The 26,797-nt window shown below is 31.0% G+C and overlaps 1 protein-coding gene across 1 annotated transcript in view; it reads right to left on the bottom strand.

The window, feature by feature from the left end:
- Smp_122900 (putative beta-arrestin 1) overlaps positions 1-24,745 on the bottom strand; it is a gene marked incomplete at both ends in the record, with an annotated part of 47,746 nt that extends 23,001 nt beyond the window's left edge. The window contains 6 exons of the mRNA XM_018795946.1: positions 2,797-2,869; positions 10,946-11,030; positions 13,180-13,315; positions 22,527-22,594; positions 24,478-24,537; positions 24,686-24,745. Of these exons, the coding sequence (XP_018650207.1) occupies positions 2,797-2,869; positions 10,946-11,030; positions 13,180-13,315; positions 22,527-22,594; positions 24,478-24,537; positions 24,686-24,745 (482 nt within the window). The remainder of the gene's footprint in view (positions 1-2,796; positions 2,870-10,945; positions 11,031-13,179; positions 13,316-22,526; positions 22,595-24,477; positions 24,538-24,685) is intronic.
- Between the last annotated feature and the right edge of the window lie 2,052 nt (positions 24,746-26,797).

The raw sequence follows: 26,797 nt of genomic DNA, 5'->3' as shown, positions 1-26,797 counted from the left end.
GAGAGATTTTTCTCGTTCATAGTAATTATGTTAATATATACGTGATCACAAATTACTTCCCATAATTAAAATTCTATATAAGTAATCATACAAATTGTTTGGATTAGGGAATCGATATCCTCATTCTATTATGCTTGAATGCGTGGTATAAAACATAATGATACTACTCAAACTTAAAATTAATAAACAGAATTTGTATTTACAATCTAGTGGTTGAAAATGAATTATTTTAGTAAATACGAAACCAGTAATCAACTATATTCAAAATTAAGCTAAATGACACTCTTTAGAATTAGTTATTTGAAATAACTTGAGCCGAGGCATGAATCACAAGTATTGCTACAATGAATCCTTTGATAAAGTGAAAGCTGGAAACAATGTATAGGCTTAACAATGTCATCCTCCATGAAGTACAATATTTATTAAAATATTGAGTTTGTAAGGCTTAGAAAGATACCCTGTTTGATTTAATATTCATAATAATCGAAATCTTTCGAATGTATTCACAGAAATCATGGCAAGACTATAATTTATGGACGATCCAATCAGAAGCGTTTAATGGGTTTCAGGGTTGCGGCGTCAATTTCAGTACCTGATGCTCATGTACGATGGGTTCACAGGGGATTTTAGAGATGTGATAATTAAGCGGATATAATAAATGGAACTACTGAGGAGTCCCTTTATTTGTAATTGCGGTAATCAAATGACTTGTAGACCTTGTACAGACTTCTGTGATGTTGTCCTTCGATGTAATACATGTTGGAGGAAGATGTCTGCTAGAATAGAAACTTTTTTCTCTCGATCCAGATTGAGACTAAGGCAAATTATAATAAGTGCAGCGAACTGTATAATAAAAGCACTAGTAATATTGGCTGAAATATTCACAGATGTTACTGAAACCTCCGCTATTCAGTGATATGAACATTGTAAAGATATATGCGTAATGAAAATAACAAGCTTATACAACCGGAGTACACACAAACAATATTGAAGTTATGTGATCGAGGCTGAGAGAGTTTTTGCGACCTTATCATGGCTCCATAGACTGACTACTATGGAGCAAAATGGATGAGTTCCTCTAACTTATGCATTACGATTTTAGAACCTTTGAACCTCTTTCTAATCTTCACAAGTTTTTGGACCATATAAAAGAAATATATCGACTTTAATTCTTTGGTTTACTATATTATATTTTTACTTTATGCTGACTGTTTACTGATTGGGTAATATTTTTCAAGGTCACTTGAAATTCGTTCAAAGGTCGTCCATAAATTATAATCTCGCCAAAATCGTAATAGTGTAATACATATTGTTTGTAAAAAACTAGAAAAATTAGTAATAGGTATTACAGTAAAGTTTAAGTAATTATTAAAGAAATGTTATTGTTGAATAATGATCATAATAAGTGAAGGGTATTTTCCAATTTACTAATGATTTTGTATATAAAAACATTCCTTTTTAATTAGAAAAACAATAAATATTGGAACTTTAAAAGATATTTACCACTTAAAATAATATATGGGCGTTATATTATGAATTTTTTCTCACTGTAACTATAATTTATCGATTTAGTAATCTTGGCAAACAATATGTACACTTTTTATTGAATAATATCTAAATTATACAATTTCGACACAATTTCAATATTAACTCAATGTTAACGAAGTGAAGTCCCAAATTTATTAACTGTTGAGTGACCAACGAACATTAATATTCATTCGGTTGTATTAATAATAGCTAAGTGGTTGTTTTGTCTCTTGATATCTAGTCATTTCCGACCTCATTATTATTTTTTTTTAACGTAAACTAGCTTTGAAAGATCCAGAAGTATCAATTTAGATCGTCAACTACACATGCGAATGCGAATAGTATACTTCTCTATTATAGCAGATTAAGACAATAATTAATTGACAATATTATCAAATTACATTGTTAAATAATGATAGAAATAAACCAGAGATGGTGGTGGCTAGCAATGGAATCAAGGACGTGAGTTTTGTCTTATTTTGGACTCTTGAGCCGAATGTTCCTGCGTCTGATATTTCATGTTTGCTCTGGGACCCAAATGTGACGAAACGCGCGTCATGGTTTCCACTTCTAGCCACCGTCATCTCTGTTTATAATGCTTGTGACTTAAGGCAATACCGAGGTTACTCGCACAGGATGCACATATGCCAACAAGAGACTAATCAATTGCAATCCTAAACATCGATAGGGAAATTTAAACGATCGATACAAAAATGAAGTATTTATAGAAATAGCTTATCATTATTTTACAATAAATAATGAATATGTTTATGAAAGAATTTTGTTGTTGTTGTTGTTGAGTGAAATACAATAAACGGAAACAAATAGCTCTAATCAAAGGTATAAAATGTATTATCCTAATCATATATTATACGTATATTATTACGTGAAATGTTATATTTATAATTTGTTGTAAAATACAATAAGTGTATGATTGAATTCAGAATAATTTCTAAAATCATTCACAATGAAATCACAAATGAATGTGATGAAGTTCGTTAACTGTTTTAAATGTAAATAAACTCCAGTTACAATGTACATGTTGCCAAAATTCGCTTTATTAGCATGTCACTTATATTAAACAATGAATAATATGAATGTGAGAAATAACTAACATGCACAATTAGGTATATGTAAACGTATATTTAAAACACAAAGATTTTTATAAAATTTTAACAACACTAATACTTTATGAATGAATAAAGAATATAAAGTATGTATATGCAGTGATCATGATAATCTAATAATACAATAATGAATGAGACTTACTCAGTTTCTAATTCATCCACAACACAGTTATAACGATTGTTATTGTGTAAGCATAACTGAGTATACTGGCGAACTAAATAGAGGAGTATAATATGACGAGGCATAGCAGATACATAACATATATGTATATATATAGAGAGATTGTGCAAATTTATCATTAAATCATCCAGTGAACAACATTCATCAGAGATTATATGTGTAAGTGGTTGTACATGCCAACAGTATTGTATTATCATTATCATCAAACGGTAGGAATAATGAAAAATAGTAGTAGGTTAAAGTGAGTAGGAACGAATGGATGAACGAACGAATGAACGAACGAGTGGGCGAGCGAATAAACCAGGTCAACGAGAATAATTGCAGCCAAGAAATTATTGTAAATAAATGCATGCATAATGAAAGAAGAATAAAAATGAAAAATAAAACTGGATAAAATAAAATTATATAGGGTTATAAAAAAAATATGTACATACATTATGTAAAAGCATAATTCGAAAATAATGCAAATATTCACCATCAACATTATGTATATGTTTTGGAAATTACTAATATGGAATTAGTGTAAGAGTTCATAAATCAGCCCAGTTTATTACATTAGGATCAATTGAGTCAATTAGAAAAGTCATAGTTTAGTTGACATATGAAAAAACGATAATACGTAAGTCAACACATGTACTCAACTATTTTGTTTGACGCCCAATTTTAAGGAGTATATTTTCATCTAGTTATATTATTCCGGTTTCAGTAAACTTACTTTTGGAAAATATATATTTGTTGATAAGAACTTAAAATCGGTTACAAATTATATATATATTAATTGTAGTTCGGTACGAGATTTTGGATTTTAACCATGTCTGGATCTTATTACGTGAAAGTAGGTGACCTTGTATACCTTTCTTATGAACTCTCAGAAAATTAGCGTCAATGTAAATGGGAAGAATGAAAAAGCTCCCAGATAAATGGAGGTTAATTGGTCATGTTATGAACAGTGTGGCATTGATCAAGTAAATTTCATTAACAATAGTGTGCACGCCTGGATTGCTGAGTAACAAACTTCATATATTTTGGTAGTCCCTTCCCATTATATTAGAAGTCAGTGTGATTGAGATCTTGTAATACATGCTATCTTTGGTAATAATGAATTTCACAGTCATGTAATCGAAGTAAGTCGGAATTGACCTGTTCTTGTTAAACATAATTGGTTATCGACCAATACAAATATATACATACAGGGTGAATGATCAATTAGGATTGTTGATACCATTACGGTTGTGCTACTGTATTATTCTGTGATATCTTGGTTATAATCTGCAAAGATGGCGTTTAACTTTCCTGTATAACCAGCCTAAAAATGAATTACCCTGTTGTAAAATCTGATTATGAATTTGCTGATTGATACTTTTAGTAGTTATACGTTTGTTTTAGAGGCTGGGGAATCAATATCTACGACAATATCGCGAATGGAACATCAAACTAGCTAAAACTCAGATTCTAGACGGTATTGGGACAATTGAGGCAAGTTTAGAGTTTATATACGTTAGTGTGCTCTGATTCGTGAAGACGATGTTAAATTTATTAAACCAGAATTTAAAAATCTGAACGAAACATTTTAAACCTTGGTTGCATTTACTATCCGACTAATATTCATGCCTAATAACGGGTGACATGTTAAAAGATAGCTATCCACATGGCAGAAAGTAAAATTGACAACTGAAGACATAAACTGGACCTGATAATCAAAGTTTAAATTAATTAGTTTAAAAATAATCTTTCATTATCACTATAATATTTAATTAATTCAGTGTTAAGGATTTGTATATATGTGAGGTATATCTTATGTAAACTGGTACATTACTCTATTTATTTTTTTAATAGGTATTCACTTATGAAACGTTTTAACCTATCAACTTAGTTAAGTCCAACGGTAGTCATACCGGTTAATTTATCATTTGTCACTTTAGTTTAATCTTTACTCTGAGACAACTGACTTCTTTGATAATCCTCAGTAGGAAAATAAGTTATCATTAGATCATTGAAATAATTTGATTTTCTGTAAGTTACGCGAATGAATTTTTAATAATTGGGCTAAAAGATTTTACTGTTTAATTAATCAGAGAAAAACACTTAGTACTATGAAGTTACTCATAAGAAATGCTACAAACTGATAGTAAGGATCAATGAAATAGTAAAAGGGTTACATTTCTTAAAAATTCCTCTATTTTGTCTAAAGACTGACAAAACTTTTTAAATATTTTAACGATAAACGTTTTAAAGGACCAGAAATTTAAAGAAACGGAATGTATTTGAAACTAAATAACAAGTTGATTGAAATACTAAAGATAGCTAGTAGTAGGATTCACTCTATTGGCTAAGCTTAAAACTTGATATCTTTCTTTTCAAAACAATATATTAATTGATTTGTTGCTATTATATCAAACATGAAAGTTATTAAATGTACTTCAACATGAATGAAATGTATTCAATTCCATTTAAAATATAAGCTATTTACAAATAAACCTGCTTCTGGATATAATACTAACCTTTTGTAAATATTGTTACTTGTTGACCTGAACATTACATAAGTGATAAATAAAAGTTTGCTTCTAGAATAATATTTTACAGTTTGGTCAATTGAACATGTTTTGACATATCTAAATGTATAAGAACTACAATTTAATGGTTCTTTCTTCTTAAAAAAAGTAAACCAATGCCAACTTTAAATAATTCCTATTTAAACATCAAAATTAAAACACAAAGTTCAGTGAAGGGATCTCTTTTCAACGAATTTATTATCAAGCTGTACAATCGTGTATATATATGAAAATGTTTTGTTAAAGTACTAATTCCGTGAGGAATTGTGAACACTAATAACCAAGATTATAATACTAGATTACGTAATACGAGTATTAACAATAGATTTAGTGAATAGAATAAGATGATTAAAATGTTTCGGTTACAATAATTAAAGGTCGTTAAAGATCATAGAGATGTAAAACTAAATAAGGTGATATGATGAGTATTCATGAATAAAATAATGAGAATATAACATATAAGTAAAGGGGAAACGGAATTAGTACTTTAACAAAACATTTTCATATGTATACGATTGTACAGCTTGATAATAAATTCGTTGAAAAGAGATCCCTTCACTGAACTTCGTGTTTTAACTTTAAATAATTTAATGAACATACACAGTTAACGTATTTATTTCAGAATAAACAGATATATATGTCGAGATAGTTTATAGATTTGACAAAACATCAGAAAACTGGTTAGTTTTTCGAAGAGCGAAGTGTAAGTAAACCCGTTGGTTAAAAATTCTCATAAATTTTCAAGATTAATGTTATTAATAAATTCTCATCAAACAAATGATTAATTTAGTAAAAGAAATCTATTTTCGACGATTCCATTCACGACAATGTGTAGAAACAATTATATATTATTTGTAGACACGAGATCATAGAATAATTTACGCCCCTAAAATAACTACTAATCGGGGACGTATACTAGCCAAACATTTTCGAAGAAAATGATAAATTCAAACTTTGCTGGGATTCAGTAAAAAAACATATATATGGTGAAAATTGACCTAGAAGGTGACAGACAGAAACCGACTTAAAGGAGAGGTTTCTAGATCTTAACAATTTTAAGTTGGATATACTTTAGTCCACGAATATTTACCAGTAGACTGGATGAAGAGACCCCGGACATAGATAGTTTCGTATTTTTTCTTGTGGCACTAGACATCAACTGCATGGTTGAAAAGAGACAGTAGTGGATTCATAAAAAATCAACAATGGATATCTCATGAACATACAGATCAATCGATCAAAAAAACCCTAACCATTTAAACTTCTATACCAGATGAAAAATTACCTGCCGAAAGCAGTTAACTTTCACATTCTTCGAGATTTTATTTACATACAGAGGTTAAAACTATGTAAACTAAATAAAATTACTCAACCTCTACTCCTACAATAGACACAATCACTAACTTTCTCAAATTATCACCTATTCCTTCTCTTCTCAATTAACATACTCTAAACAAATGTATTCATTGTAAGAAAAGATGGATAGTGGCTACCAATGAAATCCAGGACGCGCGTTTCGTCCTATTTGGGACACGTCGGCTGGATGTACCTGCATCTCAGAGTTGATGTTCACTCTGCACAAGCAAGTGGCTATCAGGACTCAGTAGCTGAGTGGATATCTCGATGGCGTTTGAAGCGAAAGGTACTAGGTTCGAGTCCCAGACTGTACATCAACTCTGAGATGCAGGTACACCCAGCTGACGAGTCCCAAATAGGACGAAACGCGTCCTCGATTCCACTGCTAGCCACTATCCATCTTTGTTAACAATGCTCGTAAATTAAGGCTATATCAAGGCAATACACACAGTATGCACATATGCCAATTAGAGATTTACCAGTTGCAGTCCTAACCATCAATGGGAAGTTTGAAACAAACAATACTAAGATTTATTCATGTTTTTAGATCCTTTATGACAAAACGTTTATCTCAATATTATCTTATCCTATTTTGTAATTTATTTTTATAATAAAGGTAATTGCCTAATTTCCATGGCACTCTATAAAGTTAATTTCTAAAGATTAATCAAGTATTTTCACAGTTTGTTATTAGTAAGAAAATCTCTGTGATACTTATTATTTCGTTTTCCGTTGTCATGCTCTGAAAATTATTGCTACTATCGATAAAAAACACATTGTAAAATAGTGCTTTTTGTATTTATACTACTCTGAGGATAAAATAGGCATGTTTCTTCACGCTCCATCACATATTCTATTTCATTGTATGCTTTCCACTCAAATTGTTACCATATAAACAATAAGAATGAACTCATATAAAATGGACGTAAATTTCACCTTTAAAAACAAATATAAAACTTAACATTACTGAAGTTTACACATTCCATGTTAAAGAGCGAATACTTGATAATATAAACAAAACAGTTCGAATTTATAAATAATTGTTTATGTACAGTGATACTAATCCATAGAATGTATCATTAAGAATAGCACTTTATAAAGCCTTTTTATTTCATTCCAACTTAACTTAATAAGTTATTTTGTTGAGCTAACTATTTAAATGCAGTAATAAGTGATTTTCAAACGGTTTGAATAAAACGGAAACTTTTTTTAAAATAAAATTGAATATTCAACCGTGTGTACAACTATTGAAATAATTTAAATAACTGAGAGCTGAACAATTCTTTTGGGAATCTCATAGAGAACTGGGAAGCAACAACCACAACAATAACAACAACAACAACGAGAATATAACACACAACAATAATACTTTTGAAGGAAAACATACTCGAAATCAATATAGTAATAAAAACAAGATGAAAATGAAAAAATGTACTCCAAGATCACATACACAAAACGTAAGCATATATGATCATTCAATAAACTTCACGAATAAAGAGTGATATGTATATATATACATAATTATTTAAATTATATGCATTAAAGATGAAACTAAACTAATTCTTACTCATATTCAGCTTCATCAACTGTACATTTGTATACGGCATGACTAAACAATGTAATGTTTGTAATTTGAATAACTTTAAGGGGAAAAAATGTGATCAAAAACGATTACAACAGGGAAAAAAAGAAATGTATACAGAAAGATGAAAATTTATGGTACATTAATTAAAAGTAACATTTAACTATCTTTTACTGTTTAATTAATGAAGAGAAGGAAAATTAAGGAATCTACACTTAATTGCAACCATGAGTAACAAGTATAAACAGAAGAAATCTGGTAACAAAGGAATTTTACGTACTGTATTGAATACTGAAATGCTCATACAATAAAATTGAAATTAGGAGGAATAATAGAACGGAAGTGTTCACAAACAAATGTATATGTGACGTAATTGTAAAAATAAGATTTGGAAAAAATGCATGGTAATAATAATAATGATTAGTATAAGCTATTATATAATCACATTCATTCAAAGACAATTTTTCAATTATTGAAATTGTTTCCTGTATGAAAGAGATGTAATCACTGAAGTAAAAATAATTCTTTGTATAAGCATAGACATAAATCCAGTATAAATAATAAATCACATCCAAACATTCAAGTAAAAACATCAAAAAGATCTAATCAACAGAGTTTGTTTAAGGCTGACAGATATTCGTCTGTTGTGCTTTAATTGAATAAAACACCTTTATCTGAAAATAATTTCGTATAAATGTTTTCCGATTGTAAACTTAACAAACAAATGAACAAAGACTTCTGTAAATCATACGTTAATTAAGGTATATTTATTGAGGTAATTTCATTGTTAAAATAAAAAATCGCCTAAATACCTTAGAAATTTTCATAGTTGAAAGCGTGAGTCATTTGAATCTAGACCATCAAGCAAAACCTGGAAGCACTGGACGGCCGTTTCGTCCTACTGTGGGACTCCTCAGTAGTGAATATGTTCTAGAAGAATCAATGTTCTTAATAAGAAAATTTATGAACTTTACATTGACTCGTGATGTCAATTAAATCAGTTTAAAATCTTTCAATGTGATTATTAAACGATGTAACCGTAATCTTCTCGAAGTTGATTTGATTATAACAATCAAACACTTATCAACTAATTTAAGCTTTTATTGAACCAGTTTAATTTATTAAACTGATCAACTTTTCTATCCTTATTTAGGAGTTTTACTACAATGGTTAAACTGACAACATCAGTCAAGACTCTAGAATTTCAAACTTAGTATGAATATTTTATCGAAATTATTGAAAATTATTCTGAGCAATTGAACAAGAAAAAAACACTTATTTTTGTACTCTTTACTAACATTGAAGTTTTTTTGTAATTACAATAACATACAAACATAAATCAAGATTCCTTGTAGAGAAGAAAAGGAACAAAACAAGACAAATCGAAAGTTGTTGTTTAACATGATAAAAGAAACAATCAGTTTTCCACAGAATCCCAAAAACGAACATGATAGATTTATTCATTTAACATTTACCAATAATTTTTTTTTGTTTTTTTCTGATTAATTTGAAAAAAATAACTTTGATGAATAGAATTACTTATTAGGACTGTAATGGTTATTATTATTATTATATATTTTTTATTGACGTCATGATTAATCTAGACATTATAGACAAATAAAAATATATTTTTCATTTCCCACAAATTATTCCCAGACATTATTTCGCATAGATGTTAGTAACAATTGTTATAGAGATTTAATTACTGGTTTTGCCAGGAAATTGTGTATATCAGAAATACCGTTTGTATAATATATATATATACATATCGCGTGACTATAATTTATGGATGAACCAATCAAGTATAAGATAACAGGTCTCTGATTTTGGCGCGGAATTTATTCATCCATTTGGCTAAATAGCTTTTTGGCATTATAGCTGATGTCAGTTGGTAATGAAAATCCTAAATCTAATTCCTAACCTTAACTATCAACTGTGAATCATAATTTTAAGTCCTCACACTGGTTCATAACACTCATTTGGTCCTAGTAATTAAGTTGTTAGGTGTACACTCTCAAAGTCACTTTGGCATCGCTCAAAGATCGTCCATAAATTACAGTCTCACCGTATATATATATATATATATATATATATATATGTATATATATATATATATAATCGAGTTTTCAAACTGAATTTTATCTGATTTACATTATATACATTTGTAACAATCCAGACACATTCTTACTAAATCAGACTATTGATTAAAGACGAATTGCGTACACATAAAATAACGTTGAAATTCAACGAAAATACTTTTGTTAGCTTTATTCTCAAGTAACAATTTTAGTGTAGTTCAAGTTAAGAAAATACAATAGATACATAATTAATAACTGATCATATTGGACAATAGAAAAATGTATGCACATAATAGTCATAATATTATAAGCCACTATCCATCTCTGTTTATAATGCTTGTGAATTAAGGCTATATCGAGGTAATACGCACAGTATGCACATATATCAATAAGAGACTGACCAGTTGCAGTCCTAAACATCAATGAAAATATTCAAACAAACAATACCAAGTGAATTTAATAGTCATGATAATTTATAAGTACGAACCTGTGTAAATGTTTGTTTATGTGTAAGTGTATATAGAGAGAGGAGCAATACTTACCTGACAATTTGATTTTTTTCACTGTTTTGTTTGAATTATTGTCTACCAAAACATTGATATCTATTGATTCACCATGATAATATTTCTATTTAACGTTGTTGATGATGTTATTATCATCGGTTTGGACAAGAAAATGGGTAAAAAATGAAACGAGGGAAAAAAGCGAATAGATGAGAAGACAGATCAATAGATGTACATTTATAATCAATGCAAAATCAGTGTTGTGAGTGTATCTTACTGGTAAATATTTAGCAACAATATTGGGTTTGAGATCATTATTCATGACAGGTAATGCAAAATGGTCACGCAACATCGCAAATTGATTGAATTCGGACATCTACACAATCGGACCCCAGCTCAGCTGTCTAAACCTTTAACTTTCGCGCACGACACCAAAAGTTTTGGGTTATATTTCCGGTAAGGGCGTAGATGTTTACTGCTTAGGATTTCAGTAATAAGACAAACAGTTTACTGATCTTTCTGGTTTTCAGTATTTATTGTAACTATGATCTGTCTATAATGTCAGTAAAGTGTGAGACATCTATTCAATGGGCTTTTGCTTATATCACCTCACCAGTGAATCACAGTACGTCATTAAATCTAATTTTTGAGTAATAAAACGATTTTCACGAAATTCATTCTAGATAAATATAGCTACATAGTTGAATAACTTAATTTTCATTTTAAAAATTAATGATGATTTAATTGTTTTTTTATATGGTTTTAAACCAAAAATAAAGCGATTCATTCATAATTCATTGGAGAACAATATAGGCGGTTTTGGTAATAAACAACAAAATATATATATTTAAACCTTTCACAAAAGAATAAAAGGCATCCATTGCACTCTAGAATTACCTAAGGAAACATTCTTTACATGTAGTAAGATATTCGACTCGAAAATAGAACAAATAATGCACTAGCCTCGTAGGATTATCAGCTATCATGTGATGTTATCTACTGATATCGTTTCATTACGTTTTGGATTACATTTTTAAGTTTTACACTTGAAGATAATCCCCGAAGGAAACCACTTTTACTTTGGGTATTCTCGCGTGGCGTCAATAAATGAGAAGCTTACATGATGAAACAATGACACGTTCACAGAAACGAAATTACGTTTCTTAATACTGCAATAAAGGCAAACATATAAAATACAGACCAATGAGTGTGACAGTGTACTATTAAAATGATTCTTTGCTAGACCTTCAACATCTTATGTTTGATTATTATTATTATTTACAGACTTTTGGATCTATTTAATTGCAGACTAGTTTAATGATCAGAAATTGTAATAACTTGGAGATGAAAAAAATCATTAAAAAGGAATTTTGTTCAATTATCCAAAAGTAATAGGATGCAAGTATTCAGCAATCAATATTCCGAGGAAATACGATAAAATTTCATTTACAAACCGGATATCTAAAATTAAAGCCATTATAATCCATACGTAAGAAAAAAGAAAAGATTTTTCCTTAATTTATTCAGCAGGATACTCATTAGAAAGAGGAAAACGATTGGAAGTTTGGGCAGATTATGTTATGGTGCGACATTCTCTGAGATGGATAGTTTAATTGTGAAGCATTCATTGTCGCGACTCAACAAATCGGCTATTAAGGCTCAACACTACTAAAAATGTGCTCAATAGTAACTGGTTTCATGAAGTATTTCCTGGAGTCCCAGTGAGAAGCCGTGGCCAGTGGAGTCCAACTGTGTCTGTTGTAGAAGCAGTTACTCACTGAAGATAATGGTGGACGGTCGCGCGATTTCGTGGATTGGTTGAGGTTAGACATTAACACCGTTGGATGCTGGCTCAGTGGTCTATAGGTTAAGCGCACGCGCGTGAGACTGAAGGTCCTGGGTTCGACTGCCGCGTGGGGGATCATGGATGCGCACTGCTAAGGAGTCTCATATCAGGACGAAACGGCCGTCCAGTGCCTCCAGGTCTTCCATGGTTGTCTGGCTTTAATCGACTCATGCATTCAATCATTAACAACTACTAAAAGTGTTATCAGTAAAAAATTGTTTGTCAACTCGCAAAATTTAGATTACCATTCCCTTCTCGATTCATTTTATATCTCAATCTTATTTTTAACTAATATTTATTAGAATTATGTTGGGGTGATTTTTCTATAAGTTCTGAGAGGTTTTAAAAATCTAAGATGAAAATATTTAAAACAAATTGATCAATTCAAAGAGATAAAAAAGATTAAAATCAGTGAAAAACTACCTACTTCTTTATTTAAAGAGACCTCCAAACGGAGTGTACCTGGACTCATAATGAATTCTTTAAGAACCACTGCAGATGGTTGTGGGGCTGGTCCTTCTGGTGCATAAGTCAGTTTACGAATAGCAAGTCGGACAGCATTACTATTGATTTCGAAAAATACAAATTAGAGTATGATAATGGTTTAACGTTGCAATTAACTAAAGGAGAAAATCATTCACACACAAAAACAAGTCTTCATCATAAATGTTGTTATTGTGAATTCATACTATAGTGTATTGATGAGTTTTTGCATTATAGAGCAGTTTAGCGCAGGTATAGACTACAGAAATTGGTTAATGAACAGAAAAATCACTTCAAATATCATCGTATACATTAAACTTTGCTTATATAATGGAATACAATAAATTATAATACCTATCTTCTATTTGTCTCTTCTGTTTTCATAGATGCACACTCAAACACACAGTCAGTCATTATCAAAGTTGAAACCGGCATATATGTGAGTGGCTTCAAGTTCCCATATCATATTAGTACGTTAAAATGAAGTTAGGCGAATGAATAACAAAATTAATCAAGACAACGTAGTAGCAGTCACGATTAAAAAAGGAAAAGGGTTAAAAAACCCACCGAGAAAGTATACATGAAGAAGTATCGGAACTCAAAATCGACAGTAAAATAAAATTGAGTTTATCTGAGTCACTGTAAGCTATTCTGATTCATGTCATAAAACTTCTCCAGCTACTGATCATGGTTATCACACTGACCTCAACCAAGTAGTCTTCATCTGGCAATATGCCTCGAATCAACACTCATTGACTTCATAGACTGATGTCACGTTTTTGGTTTGACTGCACCTACCTTTCTTCCAACCTATTTTTGTATTACAAAGCATTCCTCATCGGAGTAGGCGGTGGTTAAGCATACGTAGAACCTCTCTTAGTCACCTCAGTCGATAAAGGTTCACTTCGACATCGACTGGTTTGCCAGCGTTCCCCAGTACTCTATGCTTAACTTCAACATGGTTCATACCGACACAAACATACAAAATGTTACCCATAATATTGATTTGTATCTACCACCCTACTTGATCTTGTGTGACATGTTATGTTAACAGTATAGAGTTTGCATTCGCCAGACGTATTTCTGGGCGCTACCTTGCATTACTACGCAGATAATAAACTTGTGCACAGCTGAATCTTTAGTAATTCATTAATTCAAGCATGATCTCAGTGAGAAAACATCACATATTCAGTCCTCTATTATACTATCCCTGGACTTCTTTCACTATTGAAAATTTTCAGTATTAGTTATTCTCTTATTCTTTGTATTCGACATACAAGTATACAGATCAAGTAAATAATCTCATTGAAGACAAATGTTTCTTTTATTAAACCATCTTCATTTCATTTCTTATTTTTCTATTTATTTATTGTTTCTTTTACATTAATTACAATTTAATAAATGAACGAACAAAATTTCAAATACTCAGAAAAAGTTAGTTAATCAAGCATGGGTTAATCAAAACTTATTTCTTTCTTCGGGATTCTATTGTCATCAATAAGGAAGCAGAAAAGGTTAGTTTATTTTACTTTCTATAATTTACGTTATACCATGTTAAAATTTTCGGATACTTTTACAATATAACATCACCATAAATATACAGATAAAAACGCTCAGAGTAGTTTTAGTCTGATTAATACCAATAGTATTAATTGTTAAGAATTGTAGTTGTTATTGTTAGTAGCAGTAATAGTATTAGTATTATCATTGTTAATATTAGTATTCACCGTCTATTACACTGTGTTTGATTGTCCGGGCGGTAGCTTATGGCTCCGCATAAAAATATTCGGCTGCAAAAATTGGAGTAAATGAGCTGTAATAGTTTAATATGAAAAAACAAAAACATTCAATCATATAAAAATTATCAATTATCACCAAAATAATTGGCAAATTGAATTTTGTTTTTTTAAGAAAAACAGTACACACATGCATAAGTACATACAATTAGTGAATGATAGAAACGATAGTCTTGATAGAAATAAAATGATAAAAATCGATCTGTTCTCAAATGATAATCACAAGCTTATGAGTGAAAATAGCAGTAGCTTAGTTGTGATTTTTATAAATAAGTTATTCAGAGCAATCATATTTTACCTATAATTACTGAGTTACAAATTCAGACCTCGTTAGACATGCTTCAATTTGAGCACTCAGGTAGTATTTCCAACTCTTAGATAAACAGTCTGGCTCATAATTAGGTGTGAGAAATCCGCGATTTTGTTCTGAGTTCGGCTATTGAAGAAGGGAATGTCTAAGAAGCTTAGTAACACCTTGAATGCTCTATGCATAAATGTCTCAGGCAAAGTAAGGATATGCAACCAAATCTTTCCAACGTTACATTTCAGAAATTGGGTTAAATAGGTTTGTCCAATCTCACCATTTTTCTTCAGCATTGATATTGGTGACATTCTGAGAAAATAGCTCTAAAGGAAGTGATTTATATCCATTATAAAGTGTATGTAGATTACATTGTCTTACTCTGCGATGAAGCACAAACGATACAAATCTTACTCATTCAGTTGACGACCAGTATTCGTAGACGGTGAGTAGTTAGAATAAGTCGAAATTTACGTGTGTTTGGGGAGCAATGTGAGTATTCGTGGTAGCGCGATTGGTGAGACAAATGTACATATAGTGAAGGTCAAAACGGTTTATGCTAATCTGGACCATCTTTGTCTCATTCATGATTTTGCTTTGGTCTCAAAAGATCAAGTTTACAAATAGGCAGCGAAATCACCTTTGCCACATCCTTTTAAAACCTAACCCCTCTGAGTTGACGATGTTCGGCGACTTTCTGTGTTTGATCATCGTTGTCCCTGAAGAGTTTCTGGTACTCAGTATAAACACCATGTTAGTAATGAGGATATCTTTTAACATGCATCTTTGTATAGTGTAAATAATTCTGCTGGTGTCACCGTCTTGAAAAATCTGCTTGTTTAGCTAGGATATGTGCCACAAATGTCGTCCAAATGACCTCCACATTATAACTTATTTACCGACGCTGAGACTGGTTGAGAAAAACGTAGAGTATATCAGCTTATAACATGTTGGCGAGGTAGAAAAAGATCTGTACAGGAATGGGGTCTGTTGACTCATCATGACTGCCCGGTTGATATCCCAGAGACATAATCAAACATGGCTTAATGTAAAAGTCAGTGATAGCTTTTCTGTAATTCTATTTCAAATTTTTTGTAAAAGTATGAGAACCTCATTTAATTAAAAAAAGTCTTCTCTGATGTACTTTTTTTACTGAAGTGCACCTTTTACTACATACTATTCTCGTTTACTTCCTTTTATTCCTTGAATTATTTTTGATTACACTTCTCCACTCTTCTCTATCTCTTTACAATTTCATTTCTTTGTTTATGTAGCGAATTCTTATTGTGGTATCCAGTTGTATCAAAATTTATGTGTATTAAGTAAATATTCGGACATCAACTCTTTACGTAATACCACTTATATCTCGGAAAAACAAATTATTTTGCTAACTGGATCATAATATCTTTATCAAACAGATCTTAACACATAAATAGTGGAAATTAAGAGACATTACATATATATGTGCAGACAGAAGTTCTGTATTTATGCTTTAAACTTTCTTTCTTTTTATTAGAATGATCAATAAAAATTCAACAATTAGTTAATTTGACATAATTTTTTTCTAAGCAAAAACAATAGCATGTATTAATAATAAATAACAAGAAGATGAACTTTTACTCCATGATCACTTAGTTATTCAGAATTCTATCTACATTATAAACAAAGATAGATAGTTGCTAGCAGTGGAATCCAGGACGCATTTCGTCCTATTTAGGACTCGTCAGCTGGATGTACCTGCATCTCAGAGTCGATGTTCGCTCTGAGACTCGAACCCAGTACCTCTCGCTTCAAACTCCATCGCGTTATCCACTCAGCTACTGAGTCCTGATAGCCACTTGCTTGTGCAATGGGGTGAAGTTTAAATTCACTTAGTATTGTTTGTTTGAATCTTCCGAACGCATTCTTACTTACGCAGACTATTGATTAAAGACGAATTGCGTACACATAAAATAACGTTGAAATTCAACGAAAATACTTTTGTTAGCTTTATTCTCAAGTAACAATTTTAGTGTAGTTCAAGTTAAGAAAATACAATAGATACATAATTAATAACTGATCATATTGGACAATAGAAAAATGTATGCACATAATAGTCATAATATTATAAGCCACTATCCATCTCTGTTTATAATGCTTGTGAATTAAGGCTATATCGAGGTAATACGCACAGTATGCACATATATCAATAAGAGACTGACCAGTTGCAGTCCTAAACATCAATGGGAAGATCCAAACAAACAATACTAAGTGAATGTATCTACATTAGTTACTAATCATTACATATAAATAAGGATTTATATTTTATGTAAACAATTTATTTGTTATTATTTGAATAGTTAATATTGAATAATACAACAGAATTTATAGTTTGAATGTACAATTCCACCTATCGTATTACTCTAGATTTATAAAAGAAAATGTTATTCAGAATAAAGTTTTTTAACTACTTGATCTAAACACTGCAACTACATATGTATTAACGCTCATCAGTGTTTCTCGATGAACCTCACTGTACTAAGAGTAATAATATACTCATTAATGACTAGCTTTAAGATGCGATTCCTGGAGTCTTAGTGAAAATCCGTAACCATTGATGTTGAACTATATCGGTTGTGGGACAGTTATCTACAGCAGACAATCCACGATAGTCAAGCAATGTTTCGAATTGTTTGACTTTTGACATGTTAACCATCAGGTGATGGCTCAGTTGCCTGAAGCTTAAGCGTTAGCCTAGAAGGTTAAAGGTTCTGGGTTATATCTGCGGCAGAGTTGTGGATTTTCTCTGCTAGGAAGTCCTGCAGTAGGACAAAACATTTGTTCAGTGCTTTCTGATTCTCAGTGGTTATATAACTAAGCCCCAAATATTAGTATTTTCTATAATTGGGTTTCAATATTTAGTATAATTCGCATGTATGTGACCTTTAGTATTTTTAAATAATCTCCTGACATATGCACAGCAGATTATGTGTATCTGTGCAAGTTTTCACATTCTACATCAATACGAAAGAATATGATAAAAAGCAACAAAGACCCTCTTATCTGTAAACATAGCTCGGATTAATAGTCATCAACATCATATACTGATGAGATTTATTGGTCTGGTATCCTCTAGTCCTTTTCTAACTTAGTTCAATGATAGTACAGCTAAGTGATCGGTAGTAGTCATTTATGTGAAAAATTATTAATGTTTCGTCTCATAGTATGCTGAACAACAAAGTCCATTTCTATTAAATGTTCTCTAAGATGGATTTCATGGTGGATTAGTTTTTCCTTTTTTTGTTATGATAAAATAATAAAAACACTTCAAGGATTAAATATACACCGCTAAATACGTTAACATTCCTTCATTTATTGTAAGGAATTGTAAGCTATATCAACTCTTTTTTTTCAAATAGCATATTGTAATCTTGATACAACGTAATTCTGATATTGTGTCTATCGAGCATTGGACAATTAAACACCTACGAATTGACATTCAAATAAACCCTATAAAATATTCATAAAATTAGTGATGAATCACACCATTTTCTATGATTTCACTAGTATTTTTTTAAAATCATTAAACTTAAAAAACATAGTTTAAACAAAATTTAACATGGTATTTTCAATTTCCAACATACAAGATCTTTAACACTAGTGTACCAGGTGAAACAAGCACTCCATATGATAAAAAATAACTAATAAAAGGTGGTCTAAAATAACTTTCATTGATATTCAATAAACATTGTGTAAAATGAGTAATTATTATGAGAAATGCAAACCACAGTAAAGAACATTCAGTATATGGTAATAATATATTCAACAGAATATAAAAAGGTATGATAATAATTTCACTAGTTTAAAGGTCATTTTCCATGCTATAAATGTCTACATAAACGAAAAATTCTTCTGAAAAAGTGTCATACACAAATGTAACACGCGCATATTTCTATACTTATGACCACCATAAATAGATAATGAAGGAACTGATTTAGAATTGAGGGATATCGATAGGGTAAATCAGATAAAATTAATACAAAAGGTTGTTTAAATTATCTTTATTAAATCTACTCACTATCAATCGAAAACTCTTAAGAGACTAGCTTTAAGCTGAACTCATGGAGTACTAGGAAGAATTGACGAGTGAAGGTCAACCACTACTCTGGATTGATGTCGCTCTACAATGTAAATTGTTTTAAATTGGAAATCTTTACCACAGAACTCCAAATTATCGGTCTAAAGGTAATGAGTTCATAGCAAATTTTGAAGGTCTTTAGACCAATTCCTGGTAAACATGTGCGTGTTCGCTGCTTAGGAGCCTTACACTACTGTTAAACAACTATCTGGTGCTCCCTATTTACCAATTGTTTTCCACATGCATTCAATTCATGACGAAACCCAATTTGCGATCTGCTTTACATGAATTACTCATGTTTGATGTTCGGTATATTCACGTGTTACCCTAACATGCTTACCGAACTCACCAAAAATGTGTTTAGAATACATTTCTACAATTGCTTAAATTGTTTTTACAATACCTATATGAAAAATATACAACCATCTACTCACCTCGAACAGCTCATGTGCACTGAATATCTATTAGCCTTGCTTAATAATGTACTAAATTTATGCGTATGTAATCATCAATACCGTATAAATGCGATGAGAGAGACTAATTCATACTATATATTTTGGAACATGATTCACCAGTAAGATTGTAATAATCAGTAGAACCATCTAAATGTACAGCGAGTTGAGTAATTATGGAGGATATTTTGATGATGAAATAGCATTGTTACCAGTTGATTAGAGCAGAAAAACCATTGTATTCAGACTTGCTAAGTCAGCAGCATTATTTTATCCATGAAGTATCAGGGTGTGCTCTTTTCAAAAGTCCTAAGCCAAGGAAAAACAGATCCCTAGCTCTCCCGAATCTGTTTGTTTTTTTCTGTACGGACTGTCCTACAGTAGTGCCTTTGGTTAGAAAGCAATTCAAACAGTAATTTACTTTACAGTTGATCACTAAGTAGTGACTGATAAAGTGTTTATCTAGTCTTTGAAACGCTTCTAAAATTGTGAAACTTGGTGAAACCGCATCAAACTCGCAAGTGAGAACTAGTTCTCTCAATACTACAGGCATACCTTAATGACAAGTGTCAAACAACATGAGACCTTGATAAATGGTCTCCAGTCGACTGTCTTTAACCAAATAAAGATCAACTTTGCTAAGCTACATAATCATTTTTCTCTTGTTTCGGCTCTTATCAATATATCAAAAGAATAAACCTTACATTGACTTATTTAGTAATAAATCAAAAAAAGTATGTATACTAATATTAAACAATATACCATATGGCATAGTTAATATACGTTAAACTAGACAATGACTATTCATTTTGTATTATGAAAAAAAGAACTAATCAACCTAAGTTCAAATAAAAGAATTTACCATCATCATGTAACTAAAAACTAGGCAACAAATGTTATTAATATTTTTTTTCGGAAAAATTCCTTCATGTATAAGACCATGTTAGTTTTTTTATATTTACCGCTTATTTATTTATCCATTCATTCATTCAAATAAGTCTATCATCTTTCAAAAGTATTTTGTTATTCATCACTATATATTGTTATTTAGAGGGAAATGCAAAACATTTAGTCGGAAAACATTTGATACATCTAATTATTAAGAGGTAGATAATTTCAAAAAAAGAAGCAACATTTTTATATTCGCATAAGAATATTACTAAAATTAATAAATAATTATGGGATTCATATTTCCAAGATTCATTTTCGCATGTTTAGGTAAAATTATCATCAAGTTTTGTAGAAATTTGTTACTGAGAAAAAGAAAAAAAATTAATCTCAACAATGACTTTTAAAGCAATTAGTCCCCTTGATAAATTTCGATAATGTAATAAGAAGATGAAGATTATCAGAACTATGTAATGATATATTAGCGCAATACATTTCGAACAATCTGATCACACATAATATACTTGTTAAGAACATTTATATATCAAAATAAAAGGTCAACTAGACTGGAAATGGTGGGGTAAGAGTAGACAAGTATATGTGTGATCAGATTGTTTGAAATGTATTGCGCTAATATATCATCATATAGTTCTGATAATCTTCGTCTTCTTATTACATCATCAACAATGACTGTTCTCTTTTTAGTGAACTTCCCATAAGATAAGAAAAAAAATTAAGATACATCTTGATGTCACAAAAAACAAAACATAAATTCGAAAACTCATTTTTTAATTATAAAAACAGAACTTATACTATAGGCAATCTAGACTTATTATCATTACTATTAATAATGGCTTAATTCAACATTATATTGTATATAGAATTCTCAGTAAGAAGTATTTTAATAAGTTTCCTTTTCTTATTTCTGATAAGTCTTGCTGATTGAACGCTATACTCAGATCCTAAGCTATTCTCGTAATCTCCAAGCTAGAACTACACAGTGACTTGAACATGAGAGAAAAGGCGCAAAATATACGAGAAGCACTTAACTCCAAAGGTTCATTTATGTACAGAAAATATAGGGTTTTTATAGTATTTTAAAAGTCCTTGGGTTTTCCTTAAAATTCTAGAATGGTACTAAACAGAGTAGCAGCATAGTAATCAGCCAATCAGAAACTCTACATGTGACTTTTCATTTCTAACAAAACTTCTAATCAAACGCTGATTGGATAAAATGCTTCTTAATGTTTCCTGAGTTGTCATGACTGTTGAGAGAAATTTTCAGGATTATCCAAACAACTTCTTGATCAATCCTGACGATAAATATTGAGTGGCCGCCAGTAAGATGTAGGCAGTACAGGAATCGACATCTGAATAATTTCTATTCTTTTCAATACATATGGCCGGCCAGCACGATGTCTCTGATTGTACTGTTTTGCAACTTTTACAGCAAATGGTCTCAAACCTTTCACAAACGCGCCAGAATAGATTATGCAATCAGGGGACACAATGATTTGTTAAGATAAACAAAAAACAAATGACTTATTGAAATATCTAGATGGCAACAAGATGGTCTAGATATTCAAGCAGGCCGCTGACTGCCAGTCATAACTCAACCTAAACTATACTTGATTAGGCTTTAGGATTTTGCCAAACTTTTTCCATTTTATTTTGTTTTAACTTTTCAATCAATAAAATTGTTAACTTTCCTTCCAAAAACAACAATACATAACTCACCGTTTTTGTAATTTATCATCTGATGTCTCAGCCACATAAGTTCTTAGTTCATAGTCTACACCACATGGCTAGAAAAATAAATTATTATTTTGAAGCATACAATGCAAAATCACAGTTTTGAATAGTTTACAAATGTATAGATGTGTAAATAAAAATAGTTAGAGGACTTTCGATTGCATGTCTCAGAATCGGTTACAGTGGCGCAGATATATCGACTCTTTAATTTCCTATTTATTTTGTATTCAAGTAATCCTTTATATGTAACTTTTTGAACCCTGTCTTCTTAAACCATATTTCAAATGTTCAGTCCTTCTCTTTATTAGTTCTACTAGAGTGTCTTGATCTCATTTGCTATCCACTTTGTTTATTTCATCTTGATGTGCTAATATCATATGCTAGCGTCTGATGAAGCACATCCAAGGCTCTATGTTGAGAAAGACTAGCTAGCACGAATATTATGATCACATTTCAATCAAAAGTTGAAACAGAATGGATATTTGGATGGTCTTTAGTTTGAACATCTATCTGTTCACCAAAATAGCATTTAATCAGCAGTTTAAGTACTTTGAGCAATGAGCATTGAATTGATGAATTTAAAGAGCGTTTGAAATACAAACTAAATCAAAGAACGAAAGTTTCATTTTAATATTTTCAGAAAAATTCCATGTACAAGAACATCTTGAAATTATCTGTGAACAAACACTGAATTCATATTTTATAGTCCACAGAACATTTCTAAATCCCAGATTTCATCTATAATTAAAAATGATTTATATCACAAGGAAATTTTGTTAGAATAATAAGTGAAAGTTAGACAATTAACACTGTTTTATCATTTTCTAAAAGTTTACATTGGCATTTGTCAATGGTTTTTGTCAACATTAGATTCATACTATTAATACTTCATATCAGCGATGTTAGTTTTGAATATCAGTATATGAATCCATTGGCATTATTTTCATATTGTATGAACTAGTGACATGGTAAAACCCGTTCCATGATGTCGTGATTCGTTTCACAGAACTTGTCTGACATAATTACGTTAAATGTTCATATAAATTTACGTAAAACATTTGATAATTTGATCATCGGAAACACTAAGTTCTGTGATTGTTTTGTGTTAAAAAAGCTAACAGTAGAACCTTGCGCGATGGCTATAAGCTATGTTCTGACTTTCCGATGTGGTTAGGATGATAGTCACTTGATACAAACACCGTTCATATCCATTGGATATTACGATCCGATAACTGTTATAATTAGTCAGAATAAAACCATAATAAATTTAGAATTTATCGTATGATCAGAAGCATCATATCCTCAATAGCACTTGAAAATTTTAGAAAACTACAATTAATATCAATAAGGCATATGAAGCAAACCAGATTTTTAAGTAATTTGCTAAGGCTTGGTTATGGCGATGGGTATAGTTTAGACGAAAGAAATGGATTTCAATTTAGGGAAACGATTTTCATGGGGACACTTTGTCTGACCAGAATATATTGCTTTATATCCCTAAACAATCTATGTTAAACAACATGAAATTATCTATATTTGCAGTGACTTTATTATAAAAAGGAGAATAATGTTTGTACAAAAACCAACAAGGAAAACTTCAATGGGGTATCTACGTATCAAAGCAACTAAAGGTAATGTGCTGGATAAAATGATAAGGCCATTAATAACACATTCACTGCCAGCAATTTGTACTATAGCGTCTATAAATTCATCGACTTCGGAAATTGATTTAATGGCTATTTTTGATGCACACTGCAAAGCATAAACTTGTTTACTCCAAGATACTACTAAAACGTTTTATTATTATAGTGCAAGTGAATTTTCTATCCTTGTAGTTACCTAATACTCCTTATCGATAAATGGATTAAAATTAGACGGATATGTAGAAATCTTGAGCGAAATTCGTAGTAGAAAGCAAACTATTTATTTCACTTACTTTGCCGCTCTCGTTTGGACCTGGCTGAAGTGTAACAGAAGCAGGTGCGTCTGCAGGGAGCTTTAACAAATAAATGTATGCAAAACAAATCAATAGGAATCAATAAGTAGCCTGAAGGAAAAATGATATGAAATAAATGGATATAGCATAAGATAAAAGTTTGTTTTCTAATATCTAAACACAAGCTTAGGAAAGGAAACGGCAAAACCTCAGAAGGCTTATTGTTCATTTCAAAAAGTAAAACCTGTCGTTTCTTATTTAAAGTCATTTTGTATACAGACTTCCATAATCATCAAAACTATTTTCGGTTATTCTTTATTTTCTCGTGTAAAAAATACTAGGTTACAAAATATTGGATAGTGTGTTTTTGTTTGACACTGTAAAGCATCCTGTTAAATTTAGAAAAACATCGTTGTTTGAGTTAAATATCTCTTCTAAAAATACGATCACTAAAATTTTGAATTGTCTGGTTAGTAAAATATTACCAAGCATTTCAAGACGTTTTTCAATACCAGTAAACCATTTTGACCAACCCGAAGTAAATCTCCCACCTCAAACCTTGTGGATCATTTTCGAATACCCTATATGTATTTTGCTAAAACGAATGCTGCACAGAAGGCCTTATTTCCAACATTTTTTGTGAATTTAATGGCAAGTTTTACACATGATCTGAAAGAATAGTAGGTGGCTTTGTATAAAAAGGCAGTCATTCAACCTACACAATTCTTTCATTTTTCACACTAAATATATTTAGCGTAAACCAATGTATGAGTCACGAGATAATAAACGAGACCTAAGTTTGTCTACAAAATCACTCCATAAATAGACAGAAATTAAGCTTAGGCAAATTTCAAAACTGGTTGAAAAAAATTAAGTGTTTCTTTGCCATTGTAATTAGCCCATAACACCCAACCTTTATAGTCTATGGGAGGGAAGGTAGTAAACCCCTCCACAAATATCTTCATTAAGCACAGTTTTGGATTCATGTTAAATAAACAGCTGTTTCGTTAATCCATTTCATGCCCATTGTCATTTCAAGGTGATGCACAATGTCGTATGTAATTTCAGTAAAGGTGTTCATGAGTTTGACTTAAAGTTCGTAAAGTAAAACGTTTAGTCAGAATTGTTTTGAGAATACAAAATGTGCAATTATCTCCTTATCAAAACATGCCCTCCAAACTACATCATGCATAAATACATTTGGGCACTCCAGCAATCTGTGTCAGCTCAACTAAACGCTTTCCAATTAGCTGTAATTTTTCAAGCAATCAAGACATTTCTTTTAGTGAGTCTTCCTATTTCTGTTTTGTTTGTTAATTTTATTACTGGGCAAACACAAGACTACAAGCTTATTACTATGGAAGAAACTTTCCGATAGTTGGGTTATTTTTGCGTTTGATCTTTAAAACACCTTACAGTTGCACAAATACGGGCTATTTGTAACTATAACAGGTAGCAACTAGTAACTAAATGTGGATTATCTGTTAAGATATATATATCTATATAATGGTTTACAAATCCCGAAAGATTATCATCTATTTACAATTTATGGTGAAAAATACTCAAAAGACTTATCGAATACAATCGCTAGTGAGGAAAACATTATTTTAAAGCCGTAAGACGACATATTTTCGGACATAAATGTTGTCATTTACAAGCTTGTGCTGATAAAATTTGAAAATCTTGTGAATATGGCAGTATTTTAAGAATGTCATTCTTGTTACTTTTGGGACCTAGGAACTATTTTCGGTACGAAAAGTAAAAAACTCAAGGTTAAAAGCTTACCTTGAAGTAAAATGGAAAGGCGTTATTGCCTAATTTTTTAATCAGACGTTCTTGTAGTCTTGTTAATGGAAGAGAACCAGAATGTAAACTATCATCTGTCCCTTCAGAAACTTCCGATCCAGGAGGCTTGGAATTTCCACAAACAGCTGTACTTGTCGGATTTAATAGAACCCTTCCACAGTTGTCTGCTTCGGATGCATAAACAGGAGGATAAACTTGAGCCGAGGCTAGATATAGATCCTTGCGAAACGTTAACCCAAGTACATCCAAATCTTCACGCCCATAACGAAAAGCTGATAAGACGTGAGTAAACACCTTCCGTCCCTTGACATACTCTGGGTCAACTAATACGACGCCCTCTGAAATTAGGAATCGAATGCAAATCACGCAAACTTTGAGTTACATTTTCGTATATTCTTTTTGATTAACATGACTAGCTATGCTTATATTACTAAAGTGGTTTTAATATCCACGAGAGGAAACTAAGAGTCCGACATTTAAATGTCTGTAATGCAGAGATAAAGCGTCACAAATT

This window comes from Schistosoma mansoni, chromosome 2, assembly GCF_000237925.1.
Source record: "Schistosoma mansoni strain Puerto Rico chromosome 2, complete genome".
In the NCBI taxonomy this organism is placed as follows: Eukaryota; Metazoa; Platyhelminthes; class Trematoda; order Strigeidida; family Schistosomatidae; genus Schistosoma; species Schistosoma mansoni.
Note: the sequence above shows the minus strand (reverse complement) of the source record. Positions and strands in the feature narration are given on the sequence as shown.